This window comes from Amaranthus tricolor, chromosome 8 (assembly GCF_026212465.1).
Source record: "Amaranthus tricolor cultivar Red isolate AtriRed21 chromosome 8, ASM2621246v1, whole genome shotgun sequence".
Lineage (NCBI taxonomy): Eukaryota > Viridiplantae > Streptophyta > Magnoliopsida > Caryophyllales > Amaranthaceae > Amaranthus > Amaranthus tricolor.
Window position 1 is genome coordinate 24,917,233 of NC_080054.1, and position 13,196 is coordinate 24,930,428.

Consider the following 13,196-nt stretch of genomic DNA (forward strand, 5'->3'; position numbering starts at 1 on the left):
CATAATATTAATATTTTTTACAATTTTAAATTGTATATTGTTACTAAATATAAACAATTCAATAAACGAATTGAATTGCATAAAAACGTGTTTGAGTGCAGCTATCATTTTGTATACTAAGTGCACTTATACTTCCACATATGTCAAGTAAGTGCTCATTAGATATTAGGCACAACATTTTGAAATCTAGCTGTTGTGTTTGAGTATAATGTGTATATTTATTTAAGGCAATGCAATAATGGAAAATTCTATGAACAATACTGATTTATTAGTACATTAAATGCTTTTAAAATCGTTCTTACTTCCAATTCTATAACCTATTTACAACAACTAAACTAATAACAAGCAAACCAAATGATCTTACAGATTATTGTAAACGTGGAATTTCTTTATTCGCCATGAGTTCTTAAGAAGCAATTCTCATTAATTAATCAAGGAAAGGTTTGAAATGTCATCCCTTCTGTTCCTGTAAGCAACACTAAGGTCTCCACATAATCAATCACGGCAAGAAAATAACCAGCTCCATTTCTCAACATTCCTAACACCCCGCTTGTAACTTGATAAAAATGTACACTACCATTAACCCCAATCATTAGAAATGTATTTGTCTCCTCAACAAACAAAACCTTGATAGTAGATATATAGTGTTCTTTAAATATATCAAAAACAGTTTTAATCCAAGATTCCGAACACCGTTCCCTCCATGTGTACTCTCCATCATACTTTTCCAAAATCCATATGCAAGACGATGACATAACAGCTAACAACTCATCGATGGCGAAAAGAACTAACATCTTACATTCTTTTAGCGGCTCAGGTACTGCCAGGTTATTGAATTCTTCCAAATTAAAATCAAAAGAGCGGATAATTCCGGGATCACTTTCAGTAAACCAGTAAATCATCCATCCACAATAAACATATTTGTTACGAGAAAAAGGGGTCCTTAATGAAGTCCAAGCATCGGCATTCATGGGATTGATTTTAATAGTCCAAATGTGGTTTCTAAGTGAATAAACTGCCATTGCCGGTTTATACTTGGTACGATAGGCAAGCACCTTATAATCATCACAAGAGGTGGAAAATCCTATAACATAATGAACAGATTGAAAGCGAGAAACAATTGGACAAGGTGGAAGAATCAAAGATTTTCTGAGAAAGGGATTCCACAAACATATATAATCTTGATCAAAATTTAAGGTGATTAGAAATAACCCATTGCAGCCTCCATAAATCCATGGTATGAAAACATGAGCAGAAAAAGGAGGAAGAAAAGCAAGAGTGGTAAATCTCCGACCGTTGGTGACACGATGTAGGTCTAATCGTGTAGAATAACCTAAAATTAAATGGTGTTTATTGTAAAGATTGCGATGCTTGGAGATGAAAGAAGGGGATTCGATGTAAGCGCGCCAAGATGCGCACACAGCCCGGCATCTCACTAGAGTTTCGACAGAAAGCAAAGCAAAAATTTGGGTCCATATATCAAATGGAAGATAAAGGGAAGTGTTATTCATGATTTTGTTCCTAAGCAAACTAGAAGACAAATATCAGAGAAAGAAAGAAAGAAAGATAGAAGGACGAATGGGATTAAATGGCCAAGAAAGAAACAAATATCATAATAAGGAAAATTTTGTATACAACTGATCATGATACAAACAAACAATTTTGTATAAAGTATTACGGAAAAATTGTTTTTCCCGCCAAAAAACGAAACTGAATAAGAGATGGAGGAGTATAAATAAATGTGGTCGTCTTGTATGAGACTGTCAAAATTTTTTTTTTTTTAATTAAGCTCACTTCGTTTTTTTTCTATAATCAAGCTTTTTTTTAACCATCAAGAAAAAAGCTTAATTATCTAAACTTAGAATGTAATTGGGAATTGTACAACTTAGTTATAATTGGGAATTGTACATAGTAGTAAATTTAATAACCAAAGCAAAAAAAATTTATGAAAAAATATTTATAAATTTTAAAAATAAAAAATCAAAAATAATATAAAAGTAGAAAATAGAATATCCGAAAATATCTGGTTTTGCCAATATGTTGATCTGGATCCGATTTAAAAATCGGACACCCAGTTATCTGGTTTTTCGGATATTGCGGATCGAATAATTCGCATCAAATATTTTTGTACACCCCTAATCTCACAATAAGACCATCTTATTTAAGAATTTTGGTAAATCAATACTCTGAAAACTAAACTTAAACTAAACCATTCGTGCTCGTCAATTTTGATTTTCAAATGGGTTAGTCAAAAGTAAATTCTATATTAGTGGGTTATCTCAAGTCAAAATAGCCATTGAAATCTGGCAACATGATTACAATGTTAATTAAGCTTTTCTTTTTTTCTTTTTTTTTTTCTTTTTTTTCTGTAATTAAGTAATTTTTAATGATGATGAAGACAGGATGCTCATAGATTCATAAGCGTGTGTAAATTTTAATGATGATGAAGAGGGGATCAAACACTGCAAGCTTATAAGCGCTGTTAATTTGTGTTTATAGCCACACTTATATAACTTATATTTGTGTAATTTTAGCACAAATAATAATATTTGTCTTAAGCATATTTTTCCACACATGTTAAGTGAGGTTAATTATCAGCACACTAAATAAACATAGTTTAATGTAACATAAGTCAATTATCTTCCCCCACTTATTTAAGCGTGAGCAAATAAGTGTATGTAGATATAAATTATTTAGTAAGTTTTCTTATGTTGGAATTTTAAGTATGTTAAGGAAAAATCCCTTGTACAATATATATATATATATATATATATATATATATATATATATATATATATATATATATATATATATATATATATATATATATATATATATATATATATAGGGAGACAAAACAAATATCAAGTCTTAATTTCCAAGGCAAAAACAAAACGAACAAAGTAAGCTCAAAACAGGTTGTTGCTCGTATGAGAAAAATTTGTAACTATAAGATTGTTTTTAACAGATAAATGTTAGAATTAATATGCAGAAGTTAGTGGGTTATTGTTGCAAGTTAGGGGAGGAGTAAAGATGAGTTGGACAATATTTTGAATTGTAAGTGAATATAGCTTACATTACTTACATTTCCAAAGTACAAGAAGTGGCTATTTATAGCCTTGGTAAGTCAAGCTCCTAGTTTCTAGACTATTCTAGCTAAGCTTAGAGTGTTATACACTTTCTAGCATATTATATTCATATCTAGATAATTCTTGAGATTATTCTAGGTTGCTAATTCTAGATTTTTCCTAAGATTTTACTAACAATATTCTAGAAACATGTTCTACAAGTTTCTTGTTTAGATTTTTTACATAGATTTTTTTAGATTAACATCTAATACTCCCCCTTAATCTGAAAAATCTTGAATTCCAAGCTGTCTTCTAAATTCGATGAACTTTTCCGTTGGAAGTGCCTTGGTAAATATGTCTGCGAGTTGCTCCCCTGTCTTGCAGAATTGTAGCTCGATCTCTTGTTTCTCGACCAATTCTCGAATGAAGTGGTGTCGTATCTCAATATGCTTTGTGCGACTATGGAAGACTGGATTCTTTGTCATGGATATTGCTGACATATTGTCACAATAGATGGTAGTTGCATCTTCTGTCTTTTGTTGTAGATCTTTTAGGATTCTTCTTAGCCATTTTTTCTTAGCCATACTGCTTCACATGCCGCGCTTGTAGCTGATATGTATTCTGCTTCTGATGATGATAGTGCTACCGTAGCTTGTTTCTTTGATGACCATGAGATAGACTTGGACCCTAGCTGGAACACGTATCCACTCGTACTTCTTCGATCGTCGATGCTTCCTGCCCAGTCACTATCCGTGTAGCCTATGAGCTTGTAGTCTGCTTCGGACTCGTACATTATCCCATAGCTTTTTGTTCCTTTAATATACTTGAGTATCCTCTTGGCTGCTGCTAAGTGAGCTTTGCTTGGCTCACTCATAAACCTTGAGATGATGCTGACTGCATGAACGATGTCTGGTCTTGTGTTTGTGAGATAGATGAGAGATCCGACCATGCTACGATAGAGCGATGCGTCTACTTTCTCCTTTCCATCATATTTAGAAAGTTTCTCATTCGTAGCCATTGGTGTCGTCATTGGCTTGCAATCGCTCATGTTGAAAATTTTTGAGCATATCTTCAACATATTTCTCCTGTGAGAGAAAAATTCTTCCTGGACCTTGCTTAACTTGCATGCCAAGGAAGTATTTCATAGCTCCAAGGTCGGTCATCTCATATTCCGACATCATTGCTTTCTTGAAATCTTCGATCATTTTTGAGTTAGTGCCCATATAAATGAGATCGTCTACATAAAGGCACAAGATGAGAAAATCATGTGGCTCTTGTGTCTTGATGTAAAGTGATGGCTCACTTGGGCTTTTTGTAAACCCTTTTTGAATAAGATAGCCATCAATATTGCTATTCCATGCACGAGGAGCCTGCTTGAGCCCATAAAGGGCCTTTCGAAGGCGATACGCCTTTTCTTCCTTGCCTTCGATTACATATCCTTGCGGTTGCTCAACATATACTTCTTCGTTTAACTCGCCATTAAGAAAAGCAGATTTGATATCTAATTGAAAAACTTGTAATTTAAGTTGAGCTGCGAGTGCAAGGACTGACCTGATTGTCTCCATTCGAACAACTGAAGCATATGTGTCGTTGAAATCAACTCCGGGTTGTTGTGAATAGCCTTTTGCAACTAGGAGAGCCTTGTACTTTTGAATGGAGCCATCTTCATTGTATTTGATCTTATAGACCCATTTGAGGCCTATTATTTCTTTGTCTCGAGGCTTGTCAACAAGCTCCCATGTGCGGTTCTTCTCGATCATCTTGATTTCTTCATTCATGGCGTCAATCCATTCCTCTTCTTGTGCTGCCTGTTGGAAGCCTTGTGGTTCGTTGGCAATGAGAGACATGATAGCATGATTACACTGATATTTATCCAAGTAGGCTGGAGGACGTCTGGGTCTTTGTGATCGTCGAACTTCTTGTGTTGGACTTGATTCTGGTGTTGGACTCGAGCTTGATGGTGATCTAGGGCTGCTTGGTGGTGATCTTGGGCTGTTTGGTGTTGATCTTAGCCTGCTTGTGCCTTCGCCTTGGTCTGGGCTTGGAGGTGGAATGACTGTCACTGGAACTTCTGGATTGTGAACTTCTGGACTGCTCTTGTTCCATTGCCACTGTGCTCCTTCATTGAATATGACATCTCTGGAGATGATCAACTCATTGGATTCAGGCTGATAGAGACGATATCCTTTAGACTCGTCATCCTTTAGACTCGTCACTGTATCCAATGAAGATACTTTTTTCTCCTTTTCCGTCTAGCTTATCCCGATTCTCCTTCGGGACGTGGGCATATGCAATGCACCCGAAAACTTTGAGGTGCTCAACCCTTGGCTTTCTTTTGTGCCAAGCTTCATACGGCGTCATGCTTCTTACCGCTTTTGTGGGAGACCTGTTAAGTATGTAAATAGCTGTGTGGACAGCTTCTGCCCAAAAATGTTTAGGCAGATTTTTTTCCTTGCATCATACTCCGAGCCATTTCAGCAATTGTCCTGTTTCTCCTTTCTGCAACACCATTTTGTTGTGGTGTGTGTCTGACTGTGAGCTCCTTTTTGATGTCGTGTTGTTTACAGAATTTGTTGAATTCATTGCTTGTGAATTCTCCCCCACGATCAGTTCTTAGAACCTTTATTGAATGCCCACTTTGTTTTTCTGTTAGGGCTTTAAATTGCATGAAGTGGGATAATGGTTCTGATTTTTTCTCCAAGAAATACACCCACATCATGCGTAAAAAATCATCCACAATCAACAGAAAATATCTTTTTCCGCCAAGAGATGGATTCCTGGTAGGACCCCATATATCAGCATGGACAAGCTTTAATGGAGCTTTAGCCCTCCAAGATGAGGTTGGGAATGGTGATCTATGCATTTTGCCATAGATACAACCCTCACAAATTTTCTTTTCATTAGTGATTGGTGGTAGCCCAATCACCATTTCTCTATTTTTTAACAGTTTTAAACTGTCAAAATTTAAATGTCCGAATCTCAAATGCCACAATTCGGATTCATTCACCATTGTACTTAGGGCAATATTAGACTCCAATTGCATTTTAAGTGGAAAAATTTTATTTGGAGCCATTTTAGTGGTAGTGATTAATTGCCCCTTTTTCTTTTCATATATATGGCATTGATTATTATCAAATTTTACCATATAGCCTTTTTGGACTAACTGACCCACACTTAACAAATTTTATGCTAGCCCAGGGACATAATAGACGTCGGGGATGAATTTAGAGGAGCCATTTTTTGTTTTAACAACAATTGTTCCCTTTCCGAAAACTTCCTGATTACTCCCATCACCAAGAGTTATTTGTGATTTTATATTTTCATCAAGAGTGATAAAGAAATTTTTATTTCCGGTCATGTGGTTGGAACAACCACTATCAATGTACCATGTGTCATTTTGCTCTTCTTGAGCATTTAAACAAGTATAAAATAATTAATCATTAGAGTTATTATTTTCTACAAACTTGGGCTCTTCTTTTTTCCGGAAATAATAATCTTTTTCAAAATGAGAATGTTGTGTATATCTTTTACATTTGTACCGACAGTCTCTTGTGTTATGGCCATTTTTCTTACGCAAAAAGAGTTATTATCTCGGCTCCCTTGGTTTTTATAATTTCCTCTTTCCCGACCACGGTTATTAAAAGTTTTCTTTTTTGGTTGAAAATTATTTTCATGGCAATTTTTATTTTCTCCATTAGAAAATTTTAGTTTAGCCTGAAAGGCTTGTTCTACCGACTGCTCATCAAATCTACGCATTCTTTCTTCATGAGCCAATAGAGAGCCATTAGCTCAGTCATATTGAGCAATCTTAAATCTTTATTAGACTCTTCTATAGCAGCCACTATGTGATCGAATTTTTTTGTAAGAGTTCGTAGTATTTTTCGAATTATTTTAACATCTTTAATTGTGTCTCCATTAGATCGAATTTGATTAACAATACTTGAGACTCGATAAACATAGGATTGAATTGATTCATTATCTGTCATTTGTAAGCTATCAAATTGACCCCACAAAGATTGAAGTTTAAAGAGTATTATCTTTTCTGAGCCTCTATATTTTGTCTCCAGGATACTCCACGCCTCCTTTGCTGTTGTAGCGGCCATGATTGTATGAAGTATTGTTTCATCTATCCCACGATAAGTTATGGAAAGGGCATAATGATCCCTTCTTATGTTTTGTTTATATTGGCCTCTCTTTGAGGCATCCCAAGAAGCCTCTTCATTGGCATCTTTGGGTTTCTCGTAGCCATCTTCAATAATTTCCCAAATATATTGGGTGATGAAGATTGATTTCATTTGCATACTCCATTGATCAAATTTCTCCCCTTTAAATATAGGTACCCAATTAACTTGGGGATTAAAAATGTTTGTGTTTGTGTTTGAGTTTGTAGAGGAGGCCATTCTATATTTTTTTATGTGGAGTTAATATAATGTTGATATGACGGTTAGAAGATGGATGATAAAAAATAGAGGCTTTGGATTAAATTGGCTCTTGATACCAAATGTTAGAATTAATATGCGGAAGTTAGTGGATTATTGTTGCAAGTTAGGGGAGGAGTAAAGATGAGTTGGACAATATTTTGAATTGTAAGTGAATATAGCTTACATTACTTACATTTCCAAAGTAAAAGAAGTGGCTATTTATAGCCTTGGTAAGTCAAGCTCCTAGTTTCTAGACTATTCTAGCTAAGCTTAGAGTGTTGTACACTTTCTAGCAAATTATATTCATATCTAGATAATTCTTGAGATTATTCTAGGTTGCTAATTCTAGATTTTTCCTAAGATTTTACTAACAATATTCTAGAAACATGTTCTACAAGTTTCTTGTTTAGATTTTTTACATAGATTTTTCTAGATTAACATCTAATAATAAATGTGTCTATTTTGACCATTACATGGGTGTTATGTCATTGGTGGTTGGGTTATTGTCCCATCAAAGAGGATCTTCTTTGAGACTTAAATTGTTTATACATTGTTGTGCTTAATCAAAAGAAATCATCGTTATGAGTTTGAGATTTGTTATTAATTCAGTAAAATTTTGGCAAATCATAGTCATTACAAAAAAAGTTGCGTAGATCCACATTTATTTACACACACTTAGTAATGTGTGGTAAAATATTTGCATTTAGCCACGAGTATTAAGTGTGGGAATATTATCCTCACTAATAAGTGTGGGGAGATGCATAACTAGACAAACATACGAAATTTGGTTATAATTTAGCCACACTATAACCGTGGCTATAAATATAATTACCCACGCTTATAAGCATGGGTTAGCCTAATTAAAATGAAATAAACTCAAATGTTTACTGATTTTGGTGTGAGAAAAAATTGGACACTAAACGCTTCATCTCCCTCGCCTATCTTCCCCTGTTAACCTCATATACCAAATTCTGCCCTAAAATTGCCTATCTGCCCTAATAGAAGGTTCAATATTAAGGCATTGTTTGAGAACCAAAAGGCTTAATTTCTGTAAAACTTGTGGAATTGCTTTGAGTGCTTTACATATATATAGCAAGCCCTTTTCTGCTTTTCATTATTGCCCCTTTTCGGAATAGGTTTAGTTTTGTAGTTGCACAACTACTTGTTTGGAACAATTTCTTACTTTTGCATCACTGCCTGCTTCATCAATACATGCTAATCCCTTTTTTTCTTTGTATAGTTGTTCTATTTGCTTAGGTCAGATAGTGTGGGTGCCTGTTTACACCCTTTTTGTTATTTAGAAATTAGAAATTTCTTTATGTTTAGTTCTCTTTATACTTGCTTATGAAGTGTCGTGATTTTAACGGTCATGTACATGATGCTCTTTGTGTCTCATTTATCACAAGAAGCATAGCAGATGAACCAATTCCAACGGTTGATCATCATGTTTGTGTTCGTGGTCTGTTTTATGCTCTTGGGAATTTAAGATGAAAGTTTATCGATTTTTTTACATCCGTTTATCGATTTTTTTTGTATATTTTCTTTTTATTTAGGTCGTGAGAGAAATACATAGAAGGATAAAAGTTTATGCCGTGGACAAAATCCTAATGCAATAGTTACTCTTTATGTAAGTATCATCAACTTGATCGAGCTTGTAATAATGTTTTAACCAATTGTTTGCAGCATTGTCTTATATTCTCGTCATAATATTAAACTGATATTAGACTTTGATTTTGAATACAGGAGAAGGGTTACCCTTGGTTTTGATAGATCTCATCATGCTTCCTTAGCTTAGTGGATAGTATGTTGCACACATTAATTTATAACATAGTGACATTTTCGTACTTTTTTCGCATAATATTTTCAGAATTTGATGTTTTATTTAGACTATTGTGTGAAATTTTGCGTCATTTTGAAGTTTACATTGAATTTTATGCGCATTTTAAATTTTTGATCATTTTGGCATCGAGGTTACACAAGTTGTTATATATGCACATCGAAGCATTTTCGTTGTGCTATTGAACTGCGTCGATCGGTGCAATTAGCTCATGATTTGAACCTTTTAACTGTGTTGATCAGCTTTGTAATAGGACAGTGGGCTCCAAAGAGGCAGTATAAAAGACAAATTAGACTTTGATCTTTATTAATCATCATAGATTGACTATGATTAATCCTAATTAAAGATGATATAAATTATTTCATATCTCAAACATATAAAAATCAGTAAATTTGTTTGATTGAAATCTAAAGCTGATCTGATGTGTTGATCTGCTGCTGTTAGAGTAGTATGTTGTTGACTGTGTAGTAGTTCTATATTAGTTACTTAGTTACTAATTACTAATTAGTTAATGCTTGTGGTATTATAAGTTTGAAGTTGCTTAGTTAGTACTTGTTGTTCTAAGCTGCTTAGTTAATACTAGTTGCTTAGTAAGACTGTGATTTTGTATAGAAGCGTTTTTGGTTGTCAAAAGGCTTAATTCATTCTTCTATTCTGAGTATTTACATGTATTATATAATTACATTCTTAATCTAATTTAGGAATGAAATAAGGGCTGAATAATATATTGCCTAAAATACAATATGCTGATCTCTAAAGAATATTTCTGATTTTATTTGATTTCCTACTGATTTCCTACACTCCCCCTCAAGTTAGGTCGTAGGATTCAGCGAGACCTAACTTGCATATGGTGCTGTTGAAAGTTTCTGTAGAAACAGCTTTGGTGAGAATATCTGCAAGTTGTGCTTTAGACCGAACGAACTGTGGATCGATAACACCTTTCTCAAGTTTTTCTTTGATGAAGTGTCGATCAATCTCCACGTGCTTTGTTCGATCATGTTGTACGGGATTACTGGAGATGCTGATGGCTGCTTGATTATCACAGAATATTTTACATGGTCTTTTCTGTGGAAAGGTTAATTCCCCAAGAAGTCTCCTGATCCATAGAATTTCAGTGATATCTTTTGCGATTCCCCGGAACTCTGCTTCTGCACTAGACAGTGCTACTACCTTTTGTTTCTTACTCTTCCAAGTGACAAGATTTCCTCCAACTAGGGTAAAGTATCCTGAAGTTGATTTTATGTCGTCTCTATCACCAGCCCAATCTGCATCGGTATAAGCTAGGAGATCCAAATTATCATTCTTTCGAAACAGAAGTCCCCTACTGTTGGTTTTCTTCAGATATCTCAGTATTCGCATAACAGCAGTCATATGATGAACTTGTGGTTTGTGCATGAATCTGCTAACTACGCCTACTGCATATGCGATATCTGGTCTAGTATGTGAGAGATAAATGAGTTTTCCTACCAATCTCCTGTATCGGTCATGATCTGTAGACTTTTCTCCTTCAATTATCTGTAACCCATGGTTTGTTGTAATGGGTGTATCTGCAGGTTTACAATCAAGCATGCCGGTTTCTGCCAAGAGATCTAGAATGTATTTTCTTTGGCTAATGAAGATTCCCCTTTTTGATCGTAAAACTTCAATGCCAAGAAAGTATTTTAGGTTTCCCAAGTCTTTCATATCAAATTCTCCTAACAGTCTTTCTTTCAATATCTGTATCTCATCTGTATCATCACCTGTGATCACCATATCATCCACATAGATGATTAGACATGTAATCCGATCTTTTCTTTTCTTAAGAAACAATGTGTGATATGAATTACTTTGTGTATACCCAAACTTCTTCATTGCAGATGTAAACTTCCCAAACCATGCACGAGGAGATTGTTTGAGACCATATAGTGCTTTCTTGAGTCTACACCCCTCTTTTATGTTGTATGTTTCTGAGAATCCTGGAGGAGGTTTCATGTACACTTCTTCTTCTAGTTCACCATGTAAGAAAGCATTTTTTACATCAAATTGGTGTAAGGGCCAATTTTTATTTGCTGCTATCGAAAAAAGGACCCGGATGGTATCAATTTTGGCTACTGGTGAGAAAGTCTCAGAGTAGTCAACACCGTATGTTTGAGTATATCCCTTTGCCACAAGCCGTGCTTTGTAACGCTCAATAGTTCCATCTGCATGATATTTGATAGTAAACACCCATTTGCACCCTACTGCCTTTTTCCCTTTGGGTAGCTCACATTTTTCCCAAGTCTCATTCTTGAGAAGTGCAGATATTTCCTCCTCCATTGCCTTCTTCCACTTAGGATCTTGAAGAGCCTCTTCCACATTTCTGGGTATCTTATTGGAGTACAGAGATGTGTTAAAGGCTAATGCTATCTGAGCTAAAGATTCAACATTGTTTTTGTCTGTGGGATATCGAGATCGTTTTGCTTCATATTCTGGATCATACCTCTTTGGAGGAACACCCCTTGTTATTCTCGGAGGTAATTCATACCTGTTAGACATCTCAACATTTTGATCATTGTTAGTTTCAACATCGGATTCTGTATCTTCATTACCAACTATCATATTATCAGAAGTATTACCCATTACCTCAGGTGATTCAGAAGAATCAGGATGCTCAGGAGCAGGAGTGGACTTGAGAGTAAGATTTTTAAGAGTTTCAGAGGCAGTGTCGGTGGTGTAACCTACTTGCTCTTTTGGATCTATCCTACTAGGACTTATGAGCCAGCTTAGATCCTCACTACGGTTCTCCCCCTGAGATCGAAGCGGGGCAAAATAATACGAATCCTCAAAGAACTCACAATCTAAAGTCACATACATCCGGTGAGAAATGGGATCAAAGCAACGATATCCCTTTTGTGTAGTGCCATATCCCAAGAAAACACATTTGACAACCCGGGGTTCAAGTTTGCTACGACTTCGTACGGGTAAATGAACATACACAACACACCCAAAAACCCGAGGAAGAAGAGAATGAGAAGATGGGACTTCATGATGTGTTTTAAGAGCATTAATGGGAGTCTGGAAGTTTAGAGCTTTGGTGGGAAGACGATTGGTGAGGTAGTTGGCGGTGGCAAGGGCTTCTGGCCAATAAGATGCAGGAACCCGATATTCAAGCATGAGAGCCCGAGTAATCTCAAGAAGGGTTCTATTTTTCCGCTCAGCCACACCAATTTGTTGGGGAGTATTAGGACATGTAGTTTGGTGTATAAGGCCATGATCATTAGCAAACTGTTTCATGTTTAGATTAACATATTCCCCCCCATTATCTGATCTAAGGATTTGAGGGTGAGTATGGAACTGAGTAACAATCATGTTATAGAAGGTAACAAACACATCAAAGACTTCAGATTTGTGTTTTAAAAAATAAAGCCAACTCATGCGAGTGCAGTCATCAATAAAGATAACAAAGTATGAGAAACCCTGAGAGTTAAAACCAGGAGCGGGGCCCCACACATCAGAATGTAACAACATAAAAGGTTCATGAGTCCGGGATAAGCTAGGAAAATAGGAATGTTTATGACTTTTAGCTAACACACAGGATTCACAGTCCAAAGAATTATTACAACTATGAAGGGATGGAAAAAGACGTTTCAAATAACCCACTGAAGGATGTCCAAGACGTCTATGCCACATTCGTAGTTGGTGATCAGAAGATCGACGAGCAAGCGATGTATGACCTTTGTGACCAGCCTCATCCACATAGTATACTCCTCCTCTCTCAGTACCACGCCCAATGATCGCTCCTGTTTGAGCATCCTGCACAGTACAACCAGTAGAGGTCATGAGAACAGTACTATGTAATTCCTTGGTTAACTGACTAATAGACAGAAGTTTATGTGTTAATTTCGGAATTAA

The 13,196-nt window shown here is 35.6% G+C and overlaps 2 protein-coding genes across 2 annotated transcripts; both read right to left on the reverse strand.

The window, feature by feature from the left end:
• Positions 1 to 431: 431 nt before the first annotated feature.
• Positions 432 to 1,511, reverse strand: LOC130821700 (putative F-box only protein 15). The gene has a single exon (XM_057687488.1). The coding sequence runs from the start codon at positions 1,509 to 1,511 to the stop codon at positions 432 to 434; it is 1,080 nt and encodes a 359-aa protein (XP_057543471.1).
• A 2,119-nt stretch (positions 1,512 to 3,630) lies between these two features.
• Positions 3,631 to 4,017, reverse strand: LOC130821701 (secreted RxLR effector protein 161-like). The gene has a single exon (XM_057687489.1). It carries the CDS (start codon positions 4,015 to 4,017, stop codon positions 3,631 to 3,633), a length of 387 nt encoding a protein of 128 aa, XP_057543472.1.
• Between the last annotated feature and the right edge of the window lie 9,179 nt (positions 4,018 to 13,196).

What these genes read in the sequence shown, in the direction of transcription:
- LOC130821700 (XM_057687488.1), bottom strand. Translation starts at nt 1,511, where the DNA reads ATGAATAACACTTCCCTTTATCTTCCATTTGATATATGGACCCAAATT.
- LOC130821701 (XM_057687489.1), bottom strand. Translation starts at nt 4,017, where the DNA reads ATGGTCGGATCTCTCATCTATCTCACAAACACAAGACCAGACATCGTT.